The sequence below is a fragment of the Trachymyrmex cornetzi genome, unplaced genomic scaffold, assembly GCF_001594075.2.
Source record: "Trachymyrmex cornetzi isolate Tcor2-1 unplaced genomic scaffold, Tcor1.1 scaffold147, whole genome shotgun sequence".
NCBI classification, from domain to species: Eukaryota; Metazoa; Arthropoda; class Insecta; order Hymenoptera; family Formicidae; genus Trachymyrmex; species Trachymyrmex cornetzi.
The window spans coordinates 6,214,734-6,236,267 of record NW_017296059.1 but is presented as its reverse complement, the minus strand read 5'-3'; the positions used below and the strand labels follow the sequence as shown (position 1 = coordinate 6,236,267).

At 34.3% G+C, this 21,534-nt stretch overlaps 1 protein-coding gene and 1 long non-coding RNA gene across 6 annotated transcripts in view; one reads left to right on the top strand and one right to left on the bottom strand.

The window, feature by feature from the left end:
- Positions 1-21,534, top strand: part of LOC108757904 (homeobox protein TGIF2LX) — a 46,298-nt gene that overhangs the window by 7,727 nt on the left and 17,037 nt on the right. The window contains exon 1 of one of the 5 annotated variants that reach the window (XM_018502600.1): positions 13,878-14,541. The exons of 1 other annotated variant lie outside the window; for it this stretch is intronic. In XM_018502600.1, the coding sequence (XP_018358102.1) occupies positions 14,487-14,541 (55 nt within the window). In that variant the 5' untranslated portion in view covers positions 13,878-14,486. Of the gene's footprint in view, positions 1-13,877; positions 14,542-21,534 lie in introns of those variants that run through there. 3 more of the 5 variants (XM_018502598.1, XM_018502601.1, XM_018502597.1) reach the window with 3 other exon arrangements.
- Positions 1,364-5,522, bottom strand: LOC108757905 (uncharacterized). The gene is made up of 4 exons (XR_001939926.1): positions 4,985-5,522; positions 3,046-3,558; positions 1,715-2,008; positions 1,364-1,633 (listed from the first exon to the last, which is right to left on the bottom strand). It is a non-coding gene; the product is annotated as an uncharacterized LOC108757905 (long non-coding RNA).

Genomic DNA, 21,534 nt, shown 5'->3' with positions numbered 1-21,534 from the left:
AATTTATCTCATTCTATCTTAAGCAGATCCCGAAAAATGACAGACCAAACGTCCAAATCTTTTACTCGAGGATTTCTAGTTTTGCCCATCCGTACGCGCCGCCCGCTTCTTCGATATCTCGTATATTGTATGTACTTTCCCATAGATTCGTGATTATCCCAACGGCGGTCAACCTTGAATCGTGTTCTCGGCTGGCGTCGCACGACGATACGCGACGCAGTGTGGCGACGTGATAAGACGACGCGCGCGACCGGCTGTCAGAAGCGCGGGGCACACGAAGTGGCGCTATCGGTGTTACGTAACGTTTTACGATGAGGTCGCAACTTCTTAGGAGCTCTTCGTTCCGTATCTCTTGTCCCCCTCTCGAGGAGGAGAGGTTGCACCAAGCGTCGAGCAACGACACGATTATAGACGCTCGCGAACTCGAGACCCTCGACGTTTCGCAAATTGCGCGATTCTTAGAAATACACACACAGTTTTGGAATTTAAGCATAATTAATTTTTTTATAGTATCCCCGTAGATATTTTATGAGAAATCCATGTCGGGATTTATTTGAGTGAAAAATAATGAATATTTTGAATTTACTTCGGTTTGACACACACACACACACACAACTTTCGGTATGACATACTAGCAAATGTATTCTCTAAAAGTTACGGTGTGAATCTCATTCTAAAGAGTGAAATCTCATTCTTAAACCCCAGTTTCACAACTCACGGTTAACTCTTAACCGAGGTTCATTGTCTCTTTTTAATTCTAGAATTGGAAAGAGATGAGAAATAAGTTGAATCTCGATTGAGAGTTAACCGTGAGTTGTGGAACTGGGCCAAAGATTGAAAATTGAGTCACTTTGCTCAAGATTGGTTCAATTTTTACTTTTTAAAGTAAGATTCTATCAAAGAATTTATTAAAATATAGAATGACAATCAAGACTATGCTACTACTACTGATACTAAATAACTATTGTTTTGTAATGTAGGCAGAATGAAATAAATTAAACATTATTTGTATACTGTAGAAAAAAGTCATTATTTTTATTAGCATATATAATATAAGCAGTTTTTCATTGAATGACAGCGAAATACACAGTGAATTATTGTCATCGAATCGTTGGGAATCAACATCGTTTATAAATGCAGAGATATACAATGACACAAATCGAAAATAGATACTCGACATTTGTTCCATTATAAGATAGTTTATTAAAGGATATTCAGTTCTTTTAGCTGCGAAAAGATTATTTCTAGAGTAGTAGAATAATAAAGTATAATGGCTTTTTTTTTGCAATAGAAAGCATTGATTTCATTTTAAGACATTTGCATACTTTAACGATAATATGGAAATAGCTAACTGATTGTTCCTTTAAGATAAATGACGTTACACAGTTAATTTATCTAGTATAATTAATATTTACTTTTAACTAACACTTTGCATATTCATTGCCTCGAAGTTATATAGTATATTTAGACAGCGAGGCCTTATTAAAGAGCCTGATGTACGATAATACATTTTGTGTTTCTGTATCGTGGTAGTAATCTTCGCTTAGGTTCTTTCGTGACTGCCTTCCTCTAACAAAACGCTCCTGCGCCGATGTGTGTAGAATATGTAATTGTATGCAGAAATATATACGATCTATTGCAAAGAGAATATTTTAGAGCTCCCTTCTAAGAACATAGAAAGAAGGAAAAAAAATAATGAAAACAGAGGAAATACCAGTTGTATATCGAGGTTTGTTTGCGTCGCATACTCCAACATGTTTCAATATGTCCCGACCATAGCTCCTACTCATCGAGCGCAGTGAGTAGTAGTAGAGAACTTCACGAGTCGAGAGTGGCAAATTGCATCACGTGAATGCTCATGTCCAATCAGGACGGGGATCACATGACCAGATTTCTTCAATCTCTTCCATGTCTATAGAGATAGAGCTTTGATGTCAGCTTGATTCTCTCTGTGTTCCAAACACGGAAACATCCGAACGCAGCCATAGTCGGTTCCGCTTTTCCATCCCTTCATACGGTCATAAATCATGACGCTAAACTAGCCGTTTTTTCAGCCGCCTTTTCGCGCAGACCAGCAGATCTATTCTGTAACTCTTAACACAAATTTCGTTGTCATTATAACGCCGCTGCGCAGCTTTTTTACCATGAAGATAAAGCTGCACAGCAACGTTACAATGACAACGCAGTTTGCGTTAAGAGTTACAGAATAGGCCTGCAGGAACGAATAATGCTCGGGGCCCCGAAGTTATTCGTTCCTGGTCTGCGCGAAAAGGCGGCTGAAAAAGACGACTAGTTTCAGCATCATCCATAAATCATCAAAAAAGTCGAGAGCATCAGAACAGGTAGTATATTCATGGTAAGGGAGAGTGGGCATGAAAGAGCCATTTTTTTTCAAAACATGAAAAAAAAATTTAATCTGGTGTTAAGGAAATATGGTCGCTTTCTTACTTAAGTGTATTCATTTATCTATATAAGATCAATTTAACAGAAAAATAATATTTAGTCATTAACAGAGATTTAATCACTATTTTTCATGAACAAGAAATTCAGCTCTTTAAAAACAACGTGATTTTGACAAAGTCATTACCTGTTTTGAAAAAGTCAAGTACTAAATTATATATGCTTTAATACAAATAAAATCAAAATATCATCCTTTAACAAATATTATTTTTTTAGAAAATTAATAAATGTGTGAAAAATGGAAAATATAATATTTCTAATTAAAAACATTTATTGCGAAAGGAATGAAAATTTCTCTTATTGCCACATGAATTATGAGCCAAGTCAGAATACAATTTACACTGATACCAGTCTTCATTACTTCAGAGTAATCTGGAGACACGGTAGTGTCTCTGCGCTAAGCCAAGCACAGCGACACTGCCGTGGCTATCTATTAAACATGATAGATGATTGAAAAGAGTGAAATATGGAAGTTGAGTCGGTAAAATGCTTCAGTATAGCTTAATCTAGCAGCAACATAATAACCTACAAACCAGAATGCTGTTTTATAAAACAACAGAAATACATGAAAATCTATTTACTTACAATAAATATGCACAGAGATGCTCCTCAAAGAAGGAGACGTTTCCGTGTTGAACATTGATTAATTTTATGTCATCGAATTAATTTTACTGAAAATCAATAGTAACGGGAGACGATTTATAATTCGGATTGCGAGCTGTTAATTTGTAAATAATTCTGCATTAAATAATTTGTAAATAGTTCAAAGCATAGTCAATTGTCAACAATTTATAGTTATTTTCATGGGGCTTGCTCGTCATTAAGTGCATTTTTTCGAAGTGCGTACACCTGAGGTTACTCACTTATCAGGCTTAACATTACCGTAACTTGTGTTAACACAACGATAAAATGCGTGCGGTAACAGCTCCGATGACTATAAATCGCGCTAGATGTATATCCATTAATGATTATATCGATGACGATCGACAACTCGGTGTTATTCTTCCTTGTATATCGTCAGTACTCTCCTCGCTATACTTGTATAAAAGTTTGCTAGATAGCTCCGGCATATCGGTTGTTATCGAATTATTCGTTTATCTAAAAATAAATAGATTTATTAATAACGGAGGAAATTGCATTGAGCCATTTATCACGGCTTCGTTAAGTGTCCTCGTAATTTCTTCGAATTTTACGTTTAATACCAGTTAAAAGGTCTATCCGACAAATTTCGCACGCGCGTTAGATAACGAAATATTGTTTATTGTGTTCTCATTATTTATTAACCTTTAAATAGGTAGGTGTGTAGTTTAAAGATACACAAGTTTGGTAGGTGAGATGTTCAAAATGAATTTTAATTTTATAGGTGTATTTTTACTATATAATTTATTATGTGTTATAGTTAGATTTACATTCATTATATTCTTATGAAGTAGAGAAATGTAAAAATTATGAACTTTAAGACTTCTTGACATCTGGACATTTTATATTTTTTTCCAAACTAAGATTTTAAAAACAACTAAACTTAGAGTGTTATGCTATTTAACCGGAAGAAAAGACAAATTAGCCTTCGATTATTCTGCCTTTTCTTCTGCATTATTCTGTACAGCAAGGATGGAAAAAGGATAAACAAAATATTGAAGTGGATTGTTTGAAAAAAATGTTTTTCTCTTTAGAGTTTTTATTTAATTTTAATAATTGAATTAGTCATTTTAGGAAGACAATTTTTATCAAAAATATATATAAAAATTTCTAATTCCCTTAAAATGAGAGATAAAGACATAATTTCTTAAAAAAAAATCACACTCGGACATTCTTTTCTTATAGATATTAGATTTTTACTGGAAACTTATTCACAAGTCAATAATAATTTTTTTTTCACATTATGCTTGTAAAATAAACAATGAAGTGAAATATCTTAGACTACAATCCGTTATTTTTTATGACGTCTTTAGAAGTGCGTCATTATATTTAAAGAATTTTCTAAAGAGAAATCTACGTATATAATTATTTGTACGAAAATGTTAATTGTCTTAATTTATTTTTTTAATAAGTCAATTTCTTTAAAATTAGTTTTACATTTGGAAATAAGTTCTAAAAGTAACTTATATTTCACTCACTTGATGTATGAGACAATAAGTTATTTTTTACATATTTTTAACTTATTATCTTTACTTATTTTTAGTTGTAAAAACTAGAATGGTTTTTTTTAGTTCTTCGAAAGTTAAAATTTTTTATTTATAGGATTTCTAAAATGATTGTTTCAATTGTTATAAATTAAAAGAAAAATTAATATTCAAACAAATGAAGATACAAGAAGGTAAAGATAATCATCAAGAAATATTATTATATAAATTTTCCTTTTCTTTAATTGTATTTATACACAAGAATACTTGAGTTGCATGTCTCAAGCAACCGGTCTAAAACACACACACACACACACACACACACACACACACACACTATTTAGATTCTCCGCTTCCGCATAACTGGTCGATCAACGAGATTTTATGAACGATGCGCGTACCTGTGTTTTCGTGATCTCCAACGAATCGATAAGTGAATTAAACTCATTTCAAATCGCGTTCATGTCCGAAGCTCCATCTTTGGCGGACGCGTATCTCTGAATCGATTGAACTCGCATGCTTATCAAACTTTAAGGCTTTAGGCTGTAGTTAAAATCATCCTGCTCGCTGACTGGTACATTCCTTTCTCATTTCGGTCATAGAAAACATAGCGTGAAAATTATCCCTTTCTTTTATCGGAAAAAATTAAAAAATGTCGAAAATGCGAGATGCGCCGAGAAATCGGTATGACGTATTTTCGTTCGTTTGTTCGGCATGTGAGTCGCCAATAGCTGACACCTTACACGTCAAGTCATCTACGACTACCTGACTGACGTTTCCTGTTCCCCGCTGCTAGCCACGAAGACGACGAAGACGACAACGACTGCATGACGTTCCATTCGCCGGGGCTAAACATAGAGACGATATTAAAAATACCGGCACTCAGCGCGACGCGACACTAGAGCGAGTATCTTTCCGGCTTCGTCATGTGGAGCACTTATTACGAGACAAACGCGTATTCTAGTCGCATGTCTCGCGCTTGCGCCTCGAGTTCTCCCCTTTCCTCTTTTTCTTTTTCTCTTTCTGCGTACGTACGTATGTGTGTAAGTGTATTTGTCGTATGTCATTAAATTTAGATCCTAGAGTCTACCGGCGTCAAGAGATCTTCACAACACCTGTTCTTTTTTTTCTTTCGGTACACCGAATTATACTGGGTCTGTTCTTATTCCTGCATTACCTGAACTGATGCACATGCTGCAATATAAATTGAAGCGAAACAAATATATGTTTTATACCGTGTGCATCAGTTCAGATAGTGCAGGAATAAAGAACAGATCCTATATCACACAAAGACATAGAGTATGAATTGCAACATTCGTGTATAAAATTGGTCGATAAAGAGAGATCAAAGACGGCCAGTCTCTGTCTCTTTCTATTCAACCAATCACAATATAAGGAAGAGCTATTCCTTCTTTTATTGACTGCGTTTCCTATTCTAAAAATGAACAATGCGTTCATGATTTATGTCTCCTATTATGTCTCCTAAAAAAAGATACGAAATAGGAAATACCTATTTTAATTCCAAATATCCTTAGTTTCTCAATCAGTATCATTTTACCTGAAGTACTGGAATTTATTTACAAATTTCATCAATCAATTCGCTTCCCATCGCTAGTCTGCATTTAGACCACCTCGCAGCGATTGTAGAAGTGAGATAGGAACTAAGCTGAAATTTAGTCGAAAGTTATAGAAATAAATGCGTCGGTACTGGTCCGAATCAAAAGAAAAGAATTGCTTATTCATTGAAAAGAACAGCTTATTCATTGAAAACGTTCTTCAAAGCTGTTTCTTTGGTTACGAAATCTTCCATTCCTGGCTTCTTGACACTAAAAGGGTCGTGCGGGTTATCTAACTCAGAGCGTTGTATATTTACTTTTGCTTCTTATCGTCGCCTACCTACGATATCTTCGTCTCGTCAGAGCGTTTAGATCTTTAACACGAAGTGTGAATATGCGTAACCGATTCGTAAAGAAAATCTTAAGTGAGAGTTATATCAAAAGTTTCGCCGTTTATTAATCGGTAATGGAATAGACTGTGTTTTTTAAAACAAATTTTTCGTAATTTACAAAAATCAAATATATTAATACAAAACAAAGTTTCATGTCATTTTTGGGGTAAAATATACAGTTCTTAATGTAAGAACCATTAACATATACTCGTTATTGTTAAAGATTACTTTAACTGTAAACTTCGAAAAGTAGAGTTGTATACAGAATTTACGATTTACTAAATTTCAAGTGTTTACCAAAACGATGTAGATCGTTTCCGAGCAAAATTACTTATCTTAACGTTATCTGTACGAGCATCATTGTAACGATGCGTTTATCTGTTACAATGCTAATTAGTGTAGATACGCGATAAATTTCGGCGGAGATAAGTAAAACCGCGAAAAATTTCGCCTGGCGCAAGCTTTCTGTCATTTGTTCTACGGTTCGACAAGGAGCGCGATTAAATTGCAAAATTTGATCGTCGATGGCGCGTTACATTGTTCGATCGATGACAATTGGCGCCTGCTAAGTAATGTTTTATGATGATGTGCTTGTCTGTACGACATTTATAAATAGAGCCGGGCGTCGAAAATCGGCTTCTGGCAATTTGACAGCAAAGTCTCCTCGAAACGAGGGACAGCCGAGAGATCTCTATTCGTTCTCGAAAATTTTACATTGAATCGGAAAAAGAAGCATGAATCGTGAATCATTGTAGCTCCTCCGTCTCTGCGACGTCTCGTGCTTTCCGTACGATATATTTTTCAATCCGTTACTCTTACGAGTGCGCATACACACACTGCTAATCGGATAGTTTCCTTGACATGTTTCGGTCATTGGACTGACATGAGAGATCTAGTCTGTCATCTCGTCGTGAATCGCATAGTGACTATGCCAACAAAAACTTGCGCCGCTCATATTTTTCCACCCAGATACTGCGACTTCAATGTAATTGCGCAACTTTCTATAATAACCGCAATCTGTCACTTATCTTTCAATAAATCGAATTAAGTTTAGGCGTAGCATCAGATTAATTTTGTAGTACGAAAATGCTCCAAGTTTCACGACCGTTTGTGTTTTTATTAACACGCGCCTGTCGAATCGTTTGTTATGTGATTATTATGTAATAATCGAAATCATTAATAATAATTACTTATATAATGATTTATTCATTAATTTCATTTAAATTCTAGATTCCAAGACTGATAACGTCAATACTTCATTAATTAATTGAATATCTTGGCACAATCGTTTTATCATATTCTCTAAATCTGAATCAGTGGATAATCACTGTTATCAGTGCCAAGTATGCCACTGGTAATCAGTGAATTAAATATGACATCCCTAACCTAGCTAGTCTTTATTATGTGATCTAACTAATCTTGTTTTAGTGCTTAAATTCAATGAATACGGTATTGGAAGATTGAAATTAACGTGAAAATGTTAGTATTTTAGTTACATAATGCTCAAACATTCTTCCATTTTTAATTGAACTTCACTGATTATCAGTGCTAAGTATATCACTGGGTAATTAGTGACTATCCATTGATTTAAATTTAGAGAGTACATTTTAAGATCTGTTTTTTATTACTGCACTCTCTGAACTGCACACGGCGCAATAAATTGAAATGAAACAAACATATATTTGTTTCCCTTCAATTTATTGCACCATATGCAGTTCAGAGAGTGCAGCAATAAAAAACAGATTTTTCAAATCATTATAGAAATTCTTTGTAGAAAAGAATTATTAGATACATCTTTATAAACTTTTAAGGTGCATTTATTCTTATTTGACGTATTCAATAGGAACTAAATAAAGACAGAAAAAAAAGAAGATAGATTTATCTGACACAATTCACCTAAGTTTTCTTTGTCAATTTCGAAAGTACAGGCTCTAGGTTCTTACTAAAATAATATTTCACGTCTAGAACATCAACAATGTGAAGTTAGTATTGCGATTAGTACCCGGGATATTAAACGTGTCGCAATCAGGGCGGCCGAACGAGCATCTCGTGGACGCGGCGACGAAAACGCGAATGTCCTCTTTGTGTTAGCGTCGACGAGCTAACGAGGAGTGCGAATCTTTTCGCCCGCTGTCCACGATTTGCACAAATTATTAAAGGAGCCCGTGCGGATTTGCGCAAGGCATTTAGAGGGCACGCGCTAATAGCGACTCACACGAGCGAGTTATTTAGTGGTCTAGTTTATACCGCCGTATAAATATACATCCTGTACGAGCTTCGTATGTTCTCCGTATGAGATGGTATGGTGCGTTTCTTGCGTACCACCGATGAATATCGGAGAGATAAAATCTGATAAAATAGTAGTGTAGATAAAATAGTAGTGTACGTCTCAAGGAAGAGAATTTTTCTTTATTATGTTTTTATGAGCGCTCTTACAATCTCTGTTCGACAGAATGAATAATCGCTCAGCAATGTCTTACATTTATGTATCACTTGAAATCTATTATAGATGACAAATTTAATGCATGAAGTCTCTTGTATATATAAATAGATTTACTATTATAATATATCTAACAGATTCACTGCTACACAGAATCTTTACAGTTACTATTCTGACCTATCTCTACTTTTCTCCTAAGACAGATTGATTATCTAAAAAGTTTTAGATTTTATTGCGATGTGAATTGTATATAACGTTCACATCTTGACGGAAAAGCAGCAATCAATCAGAATTCGCGCTGGTAATCTACAATTTCGGCTTTTTGTACTACTTACTACCAGCGCGAGTTCTCATTGGTCACTGCTTTTCCGCTTTCTGCTTTTCCGTATATACCGTATTTTTTCCTGTCTCTATTCTGGAGTAAACTTCCGAAAACGTCCAACGCCCGATTATACATGAATTTTGGTAGAAATACTCTAAATGACGTCAAATGAATGCCTTTGATTGAATTTTCACCGACAAGAAAGTTTAATGCTTAAAATGTTTGAATGAAGTTAGGGAAGTTTGTGCTTATTATGGTAAATATCGACAATAATGGAACCAGCTCCGATGCTCTTGATCTTGACATACGTTTAGCATTGATATAGAAGATATAGTCAATTAAAGTTCCATAATATGTAGAGGATAAGTTTGAAAAATAATGTTTTTTTTTTTACTATATAGAACAAAAATTTTCTGCTTTAAAATATATTTTACTGTCCATGCGAAGCGACTCTCCCCCTCCTTCCCCCTGCTTAAGGAGCACACGACTTCCATAATTGTACTGTTGCACGTGGATTTTGACTTTCCACATGAAGCGATTTTTACCCTACTCCCCTCTACCAAAGGGGTGCACTTTCATAATTGTACTGTTGCATATGGGTTTATATAACAATAAATATTTTCCTTCTATATACGCATCCTCTCCATTCAACTCCTATATAAACTGCGATAAACATGTAATACACTGAAAATAATAAATACAAACTTCCATAACTTCATTGAAACATTTTTGGCATTAAACTTTCTTGTCGGTGAAAATCCATTCAAGGGCATTCATTTGACGTCATTTGGAGTCGTTATTTCGGCCAAGATTCATGACAATCGGATACTGAAATTTTCAGAAGTTTATCCCTATTCTGTTCTACTGTACCGTTCGCTGCTTAGTCTATCTTCAACTCAATATTTTTTAAATGACAATTTTGTACGATTTATGTTTTAAGGTACTATTCAGTATCAGAATATTTCTATTTTAGTCCTTTTTTGGTCAGAGAATTACGTTTTTTAATAATAAGTAATGTTAATAAACAAAACGGGAAAATTTATAACTAAAATGTCACGCTATTCTGGGAATAAAAATCAAAAGGTATTATCCGGAAGTGTTAAAGTTCCGTTTATTAAATTATTTTTACATTTCTCTATCTCATATTACAGTATAATTAATGCCATTTTAAAAGCAAGTTGAAAGCAAAAGGATCTTTTTGTGTGTTTGCTGATCTTCTGATAACCTTTGGACATTGAGTGTCTGAGACCAAACTTCCTACGAGCAGCACAATTCATTGACAAAATTGGTTAAACGTTGGCATACATTGGGAATACATTGGGCCAACGTTGCGCCGATGAATTATGCTATTAGGGTTAGAAACTACTTATATTTTCTAACAAAAAATCATTCATTTGCTATTGATAGCTATTATTACAACAATGATTTTTATATTAGAATTCTATTTACACAGTGCATTTTCGGTTGATAACGAAAATTTACGAAAGGCGAATATTTCGGGGTGAGTGTCTATATCTACATTTAGATTTTGTATTTACATTTATTTTATCAAAACACATGCGTCGTTTGTCGTAGTACATCATAGATAGTAAAATATGATACAACGTTGATAAGATAAAAGCGACTTCTACTACTGTTAAATTGCTATTAGTGTGTTTAAGAAGCTATTATCTAATATCAAATTACTTCTGTTAATATAGCGTGAGAAAAGAAAGAAAAGATCGTGTACAGAAAAACATTTATAAAAGCACGTATAAAATAAATGCTATTTTGAGAATATTCACTACGATTATATCGAAATGTCATTTCGTGATTTCAGTGGGTAAAAATTACTATAAAGAATATTAAAAGAATTATTTAAGAATTAATTTTATACACGTCTCTTTCGAATAGCAATTAATTAATCAAATCTTCCGTTAACTTTTTTCAACTAATTATATATTATAGGTGTATAAACATTTTACCAATCACGTTCTTCTAAATCTGTCAGTGTAATAATATAAAATTTGTATAAAAATATTAAATTTATTTTAAAACATTTCTTTTTCTTAAAAAGTTCTTTTTATAGAACAGCTAAAATACTTGAACATAAATAATAAATTATCATAAAATAATATTATATAGAATAAAGAAAAGTTAAGATTTAATTACATTATTACTATGTACTCCTACTAGATTAAGATTACTTTTACTATTTGATGTAGAATCTGTAAATCTCTAGATTTATTATCTATTTGTCAATAATAATTATATTCAGTATTATGTTACAAAGGAAACGAAAACATCTAACTATTTACATAAAACACATAGCTTAAATCCATTCTCACATATCTTAATTGATTAAATTGAGCTCATATTTTTGCTCTTTACTCGTGTTTATGAAAACACTGCAAATATAAGATGCGAGCGGCTTAGGACCTTGACAGCATTGAAGCGCAATTGAGAAGTTAATCGCGATTTGTTGTGAGTTTGATGCCGTGCACTTGTTTCGCAAGCGCGTGATCATCCAGCGAAGAAATTGCCGAAACGACCAAGAGGAATCATGTAATCGTCGTATAAGTCATTAGGGCAATGCGAATGCGAATCTAAAATATTAGGATCAAGTTATCTGTTAAAAACGTCGCAGATAAGACGTATCGTTCGTTCAACCGCACATTTACTTCGTAACGGTGAACATTTTTGATACTCACGTCAGTTTCAATTACAATTAACGTGCGAAGAACCTTCGTTTTCGAAACAAAGTTTGTTTGACAGAACTTCTGTCAAACAAACTTTGTTTCGAAAACAAAGGTTCTTCGCACGTTAATTGTAATTGAAACTGACGTGTGACTAATGGACCACATAAATGATTTCTAAGAAATAGATGAAACACATAGGAAATATCTTCTGTCACAGAATTATCTTCTTTTGTCCCCACTAATGGACCACATAAATAATTTCTAAGAAATAGATGAAACACATAGGAAATATCTTCTGTCACAGAAGATATTTCCTATGTGTTTCATCTATTTCTTAGAAATTATTTATGTGGTCTAATTAGTGGGGACAAAAGAAGATAATTCTTCACAATTTCTTTACCTACTCAGGTACCGGTTTAACATTTAGGACCATTTTCACAATATATTATAGGTTTCCTAAACATTGAAAGTTACCAACAGATTCATCAGTGAAATTCATTCATGAATTTCTAATTACCTTTATTCTTTAGGTAATCATATAGGTATTGTAAAATCGGGCTTTAGGCTGCGTTCGGAAATCACAATACTGCTGTGTTCATTAAAAAAAAATGAATAGGTCGCTTATTCTTCTCGGATTCGACTGTAATTGGTCAATTTATTACGGCTTAAGGCTTAAAACACCTATTGTAGATCCGGGGTAATCCTGAAAAGATTTCCGAATCAGTAAAAGAGGAAAAAAATAATTGTACAAAAATTATATGATTTAATCGGTCATACAGACTTTAAGATCTCTTTAACAGTGTTACTAAATTAACAAAATTATTTTCAATGAGAATAATGCTATTGATTATTGATAACATCATTTTTTTTTAGTGACATGCTGAAAGTTCAGAAGCAAATGACCGAATCTGCCTGCGATAAACATAAGATTATGTCAGACTTATTCGTTATCATGAGCCAAAAGTCTTATGGCCATTCTATAATAAGCCATTAGTAATAAATCGGAAGTCAGAATATTTTAAAAATTGATCAATTACAGTCAAATGTAAGAAGAATAATTGACTATGATTGGTCAATTTCTAGCTTCTGACTTCTAATTTATTACTAACGGCTTGTTGTAGAATGTGTGTTAGGGTACCATTACATGAAGCGCGGAAATGCAGAAACGCAGAAACGCAGAAGACAAAATTAACTAAACTTTACTAGATTTCCGCGTTTCCGCGTGTTCTGTTCCGCCTGTTTTGATCTCCTAATATTACACGCAGTACAATTTCAGCGGAAAAGCAGAACTGGTTTATCCTGGAACAAAGCAACAAAAGTATCCATTATCTACATATAATAAGCTTCTGAAGTACGTAGGGATTTTTGAAAATATTAATTTTTTTCAAAATGGCAGCTATTTATGGAAAAGTACATTTTTCGTCTCAAAAATTAATCTTCGTCAGGAAGGAAGATTAACCGCAGACAAAATCGCCTTTACGGAGTTAAATTACGTTCGTGATACTTTTTCCTACGGCACACTCATTATGCGCAGGATTACAAAGTGCACAAGTGTCGCGTGTGCCGAGAATTGAGACTTAACTCGAAATGCAAAATCGGTCCATGTTCTAATGTGAGGGCTGGTTAGACTGAGGTGAAGTTTCCTTAGTCTTCTTCGGTCTTCCTCTGGCGGCAGCCTTAATCGTGACCGCCGACGCGCTTTAAATCTTTTCCCCCTCTCCCGATCACAATAGACGGGTAAAAGTTAAGAAGTCGCGAGTTCGCTCGTCGACGGTCGGCCGCTCGGCGCGACGCCTTTTCAATCCACCACCACCAGTCGTCACTGTCGTCAGTTGCGCGCGGACCACCGACCGGTGTAGATTGGGGTGTCGCGGAGTGTCGATTCTCGCGTGACTCTTGTTAAGACTCCCGCGGAATCCGCGGATCGATAACGCGTACTGTGGTTTCAATAACACGTGTGCTCGATCGACTCATTTCGGTTACCGGCGCGATCGAGAGAACTTTATTACGCTCGTCGATCGTCATCGTTGGAAGTACCTATACTTCCTATAGGAAAGACGAACTGGATGTGGCAACCGTGTCCGGAGCTGGCGGGGACGATTGGTTTCGGCGACACGCCGGACGCGCGTCGCGCCGCATCGCGACGAGAAGCTCGTCTCAAATGCGGCCGCGTTGGGGAAATCGATCGACGATCACGTCGCCGCCGACGTCGCTGTCGCGAGCGAATCGGACGCGCGGACTTCTACCGAAACCGGTTTTCTACGCCAAGCGCGCCTCGCGAGAGAACGATTTGCACGCGTGAGCCGCACGGATGTCGTGACTTCTAAAGGAAAATTCGTCCACGACACGTAAGAAACTATCGTGGCAACATTCGCTCTTCTTTTCTTTTTTCAATGGATTGCTGATCTTCAGAATCGTTAAAGACTTCTTCTCTCCGATCTTCTTTATAAGATCTTAACATTCATATGCCGCTGATTCAGAGATTCAAAGTTTTTATTTTGAACGAGAAAGAAGAATGCACATTGGCATGCAGTTAGACAGGGGAATGAACAATGACGGGCCAGGTATAAGTAAGTGTTTAGTGAAAGAAATTGCAGTGTGCACCTGAAAAAAAAAACTCGTTTTTCGAGCGTCTTTATATAAGATGTCGTTAGGTTTTACTTTTTTTTTTGTTATTTCTTCTTTGATAAGCCTATTCTATATTAGACGCAAGCCAATCGCAAGTTGTTGCGACAGCCAATGAAGCTTGCATTTTGAAATAAACACTTCATATTGGTTGTTGCAAGTTGCAACAAACTTGCGATCAGCTTGCGTCTAATGTAGAATGAGCTTTTGGTGTGTTGCGATATAAGAAGAAACGCAAATAATAGTATTTGACAACATCTTACAAAACTCTAATTTTTTCAATCAATTTCTTATAAACATAGAAGAAGGATCCTCATACCTATGGATCGAATACGGAAGTTATCGGTTACATTCGTACATAGAGTCACGTGACATCCTGAATATATATTTAAGACATTATTAAGTTAATATTCCTCAAGAGCAACTTACTAACTAACAACTTGATCTTAATTAGATCTTAATCTCATGTTAGAATGGATTCTAGATCAACGCTGAACTTCTAATAAACTGAAATAATGATGCGACATTTTTTTCTTAAAGGCAATGGTAATTGTGGCATAGTCGTACGATTGTATGAAATAATTATTCGCGTTATACGAATCACGGTTGCGTCGAACTGCCATATTAATGAGCGAAAGCGGGCCTCGCTGTTAACGATTAGATTAGGTCCCCTTTCACTTTCTGCATCATTCATTAATTATTAATGAGCTTTTAGAAGAGAATGTCAGGTTTTTTGAAAATTGAATGGATATCGAAAAAATTGTAATTCTAAATTTTTATATTGATTTTGTGGAGTAAAATGTATTTTATTTTGCTCGCAATTTTTATGTAATTTTTTAAATATATGTACAGGACGGTTTTAATAACAGTTTTTTTCTAACAAAGGGGCAGGCAAGAACTAGGAAATGAAAATCAGCTTTAATTAAAAAAATGTTTGCAAATAACTTGAAAGGTGTTTATTATACAAAACAAAACATGAGTGCATAATTCCTTATTTTCTATCGGAAAATTAACAGTTGTTCAAAATTAAGTGACATACTGTATCGACGCCTGAGCAGTAGAAGGTGCTATATTGAGAAAAGCAAGAAGAACGGTTTATGTCGCATGACTTTGAAGAAGGATTTATCAGGGTTTATATCGCGCTATGTTACCTTTTCATAAATTTTGTAGTGATATGCAAGCGCAAATTAAATCTTAAAAATCTCCGTTGTTAAGCTAATTGTTGTTAAGTTAAATTAGCATAATTGTTAATTAATATAATTAAAATAATACTGGTTTGTAAATCCAAACTCTTGTCACATGTCATATAATTTAAATTATTCAGATGTAAAAACTCAACAATGTTACACATTTATTTATCTAACACGAAAAGAACACTGTATAATTTTTATTTTCGGTTAAAAAATGCTACATATTTAGAAATAAAAAAATGTTTCATATTTAGAAATTACACAATTTTAGTTACCTGTCCTCAGTCATATCACTACAAAATTTATGAAAAGGAAACATAGCGTGATATAAACCCTGATAACCCATCTTTAAAGGGTTATGCGACATAAACCGTTCTTCTTGCTTTTCTCGATATAAACCGTACTTCACACATGTTCCGACATAGACCGGTCTTCACGCTTCGCGCGAGATAGACCGTTTGTCATTACTTTTTTGACATAGATCCTTCTTCATACTTTTCTCGATATAGCACCTTTTATGGTTCAAGCGTCATTATCGAGTCATTATTCACTGCCACTGAGTTATTCAATGGTAGTGAATAATGAACGTAGTGAAGCACACCTAACGTTTAACTTTCGGTTTGCGTATTTCCGGTCCAAGTTCTATCGATAGATCTTTCTTTTAAATAAGATATTAGAATTAAATTTTTTTACAATTATAAGTAAATTGTTAAAAAATATAAAAGTTGAAAATTTTATTTTTTTACACCGTATTTGTTAATAAACAAGTTTAATCTATCAAAGGAGAAATTTATAATAAAAGCAATTGAAACTTAATATTTTATTATCACCTATTTATTATATGCACCATAGCTAATGTAAAATATCGTCACAACTTTTTAGATCCGTTTCTTTGGTTTAAATCCAGCTTGAATCTTATTGACGAATCTTTTTCTAATTCAACAATAATTTAAGTGTTTAACTTAAATTTGGTAATGAGAATATTGATCAATATGGATCGTACGCAACTCTGCTTAACCGTGTTCATTCAGATTTAAAAAAATCTTATTTAAAACACGGTTTAGACCACTCTCCCCTACAATAAATTGACCAAAAACGACTCTTGGGTCTACTCTTGTGTTTGTTAAATTCTTAATGGTCTTCTCTAATGATCTTGAGTATAATCTGATTTTAAATAACTTTGTTAATTTTTTTAAGCTTTTATAACAAATTTATATATCGTCTAAACAAATTATTCATTTTCTAAAAAAAAAAAATTCAGTTTTAGCATTTTGAAAAAAAAAGTTCGCAGGTAGAGAATGGGGGGAGAGGGACACGGGATTCGAACTATATATTTCCATATGAATGAACTTAACCTGAAAAGATGGTTCTTCCATCTGAGCTACGAGTGCATTCATAAATAAGGATACCTACGAGACGATTCTTGCGTGATTTGATTTTAAACTTTTTTTTTGTTAAAAAGAAGAAGACCACACACATGCCTAATATTCTGCCTATAATTAATAAAAATTTTTCTATTTGCATTTTACATTAAATTAAATTAAATTAAATTAATTTTATAATATATAAATGAAATTATTTAATTTATTTAAAAATTTATTTGTTCTAAATTGAAATACTGATTTCTAATTCTTGCTTGTAATATTGTGCTAATAAAAGAAAATTAAAATATCAATTTAGCCTGTACTTATCTACCATTACCTATAATTATAATGCATTACGACAATGTAGGTTCATATGATCGAGTCGCATTTCATTATGGGTAACGGTGGAAGGATGATTTATACCCGTTTCCACCAATGTAGTTTAACTTTAATCTTGGTTTTCAACTTACTCTTCGTCTTTTTCTAGTTTAAAAGATTAGAAAAAGACGAAGAGTAAGTTAAATCGAGATTAAAGTTAATCTATGTTGGTGGAAATAGGCATTAATTTTGTTATATGTAACTTTATCTTGTAAAACATTATTACTTTTTAAGCCATGTCTCCGCAGTTTGATAATCTTAAACGCTAGTTGTTAAAACCATAGATTTAGAGAAGGTGGAGATTCTCCTCCTTCGAATATGGTTTTAGACCTATAGAGACCACACCTACACAGAAGAACAATCGACTGTGATTGATCAATTCCTTGTTTAAAGTTTACACCTTAAAATCTCATTGTAGATGCTACTTAAGCTAAGATTGTAATTGGAGGTTGTAATTGTTGTAAGCGTTACTATTCGTTTGACTCGGAACTCAATTATTTCACTGTAAGTCGTAAGATCAGCCCAATTTAACAATTATTGATTCTAACATTAAAATGGCATAAAATCCATTTCATAAGAGTTTATAAATGTTTATTGTAACGATAAATATCGATAAATATCGAAATTGAGATATGCATTGTTCAAACATTCGTCTCGTTTGGTTTTCTTCAGTCGACATCGATACTGCGTATCGCCATTGCTTCGGCATCGCTGTAAAACACGTGGTGTCCGAAGTGGGGGGAAAGAAGACTCCGTGTTGAAGCTCATGTGAACCCCGGTATCACGAGTCGTCATTCCTCACCACGTGCTCGCCGAATTTGACGGGAAAATGCGCGCGAACGCAAGATTTTGTCAAAGCACATTTCGCCATGGATATTTAAGATAAAAAAAATTTTTTTAATCGAATTTGCGCAACGAATTTATTTCGACGAGTTGTCCAAATCGCCGAAATGTTAAATTTTATGTAGTTTTGATCGCAGATATTTTTAAACAAAGTAACGTCAGATGTATCAGATTAATACTAGTATAAATAGTATAATATTATAATACTACTATAAAAGCTAAACGAACTGTTAAATTCATAATCTCAAATTATACCGACAAGTGAGTTTGAGTTATTTTTAATTATTTTTATAAGCCTCTCGCCAGTGCTTCTACTCAATATATATATGTCGTTAGTTTAACTAAAATAATAGAATTAAATAATTTAACTCAAGAAAATGTATTAAATGACCCAAATTTAGTTTATTATTTGCTAAATGCATACATTTATATGAACCACTTTACTTTGAAACTAACTACATAGAAATGGATTGATTTATATTGTAACACATATAGAAGTTAAAAATAACAAAATTGTTATTTTAACTTCTATATGTTATTTAACTCACAAGGGATAAGAAGTTGCCGTTATTTCTTCGATATTTAACAGTGCACCGTTTAAATCTACTCGTTTGTAAGCGGGATATCGTATAAGTGTCACCTTCGTGACATCTGTGTGACGCGTCGTCGGCATACTTTGCATTGAATACGGCGATTACATACCTCAGCTTGGCCGAATCCATATGCAATGCACTTCGTTGATCATTCACAGGTCAATCTTGATCATGGTGTTTCGATCGCATATTCCTAATTTTCGAGATTATGCAATACTTTTTTGACTTGTAAAAATAATAGGATAATGAAATTATAAATCTTACAAGAGATTGAAAAGAAATTTTTTAAGTTTCTTAAATCAACAGTTAGATCAAATATATGCGTTTCTAGGCAAACAATGACATTTTAAATTCGAAGTGACAGTTTTAACTTGTATATATAATTTATTTATTATTTTTAAAAGCATTATAGCACTATACTATAAAGAATACAAGATAATAAGACATAAGCAGTAAACGAATCGGTCAATCACAACAGAGAATGTAAAACAATAATGTAAGCAGTAGAGAGAGAGGAGGGGGGGATCCCTAGTATTAATTTTCTTACTACTCGTCTTATTGCTTAAATTTTTGTTGGATGCCATAATCTTAAATCTAATCCTTGTTTCATCCAACTAAAGTTTATCCGTCGTGCTTTTTTAATCGCACAGTAATAAAAGTGATGAATAGTTTAATATATGAAAGGAGAGAGAAAAGAGGAAGAAAAAGAAAGGGAAAAGTTTTCGTTAGTCCATTACCGTTTTTGAATATAGATTTTTTCGCCGAGAAGATAAATTACATCGTAAAATAACAACAATGATGCGACTGTCGCCTAGACACATACGAAAGCGAGAACAGCTAATTTTACGCTGTCGGGTTACTGGACGTTACCTTACGTAACTTCAAAACTCGCGCGCGCGCGAGCGCTAAGTTTAGGTCTCTCTTAACTCTCTAACGGCGGGTTTCGTTTCCGGAGACGCCACTCTCTTGCGAAATACATATGCATCTTCTCTTTGAGGAGAGATTCTCGTCGCTTAATTTATGAGACATTGATATGGTGGTCAAAAGGTAAAGAGTGTTTTAAAATTCATAATTACATCATTTACGAAACAAGATATTGCATTTGAAACAAGTTTCATATTTTTATAAGAGCTATTTTAAGTCTTTCTTCTATATCGAGTCGCTTCGTTGGAGCGATTGTTGTTTAAATATGAATTAGAATACACTAGTATTTGATAGTTTTTTTTCAAATGGGAAATTATAATCTATTTTGTTTACGACCTTGCTCAGAAATTATTCCAGTAGGCTCGGCTGATAACAATTATTTACCAATCATGTAACTTATCTTTCTCTCGTTCCATATGTCACATTAAAATTTGCATACAAGATATTTTAATGATTTTTAATATTTTGAATGTATATCTCTTTATTTTAATTTCATTCTGACAAGATAATTCTTCGAGCTAGAGATTCTCAAGTTAGGGATTGTGGACACCACAATAGATTATTTAATTTAGATTATTTTTAATTGATTCGTTTGATTCGCTTTATTTAGGATAATGCTTAATATATGTATAATGAAATGCATGTATATTTATTTTTATCTTACGCGTTTGGCGGCCCGCCTTTGATTATTTACTTCAAGACGTCCATTGTTGAGTATTTCTATTCGGAGCTAATTTCCTTCCTTTCTACGTCCTCTTTTCTTTTCTTTTCTCTTTAATGTGTCGTGAAACGCGTTCCCTCCAACTTCGGTCTCTGTTTGACCGAACGCAAATCAGTCCGATACTCGCGCTAAATATGGAACCAGCGGAACACTTGGATTATTTTGAGAACGACGAGTTTCTAGCATTACTTAGTAGGTGTGACCGCCTGTTAAATCACACGTAGGTAACGGGCAACGGTATTGTTGAAAGTCGCATCTGTTGGCCTCGGTGCAGTTTACGAGAAAAAGAAATCTTTCTTAACAGAAATGTGTTCATGCCGCGCCTAACATGACACTACGATATCGCGTAGGGAACTCGATTGCCCTGATTTGTTTCTTCTTGACCGCGCCTAGGGGTGTTCGCGAGTCACCCTGAGTCAAGAGATTTGTCTGTTGGTGATCGGATTTAACCGCGACGACGCCTAGAGGTAACCCTGAGTCGCGGTGACGCACACAATACCCGTATGATAATTTCTCGACGAAGAATTAATTTCTCGATATTTATCCACGACCGTTCGGCAGCTCGATACTCGATGTCTTCTTCTTCTTCTTCTGTGAATGGCCCCGACTCTATACAGCGTCGATACGGCCAGAATCGAAAATGCCGCTAATGCGGTGAGTAACAAAAGTCTAAAAGAGTAATAGATGAAATAATGTTGTAATGTAAATCACAGTCGAAGCCGGAAACGCTCTTCAAAAAATGTGGGCAAGATGATGCAATACCCGAAGCAGGCAAGACACGTCCGTCCTGCTCACAATAGTCAATCACTTTTCGATACTCGATGGAATGAATATTGGATTCCATTGCGCCTCCCCTCGGATCTCGATCTCCTTCCTGATTGGTTATTCACGAAATATGGAGGGTATGTGAAGTTAGCACCCCAAC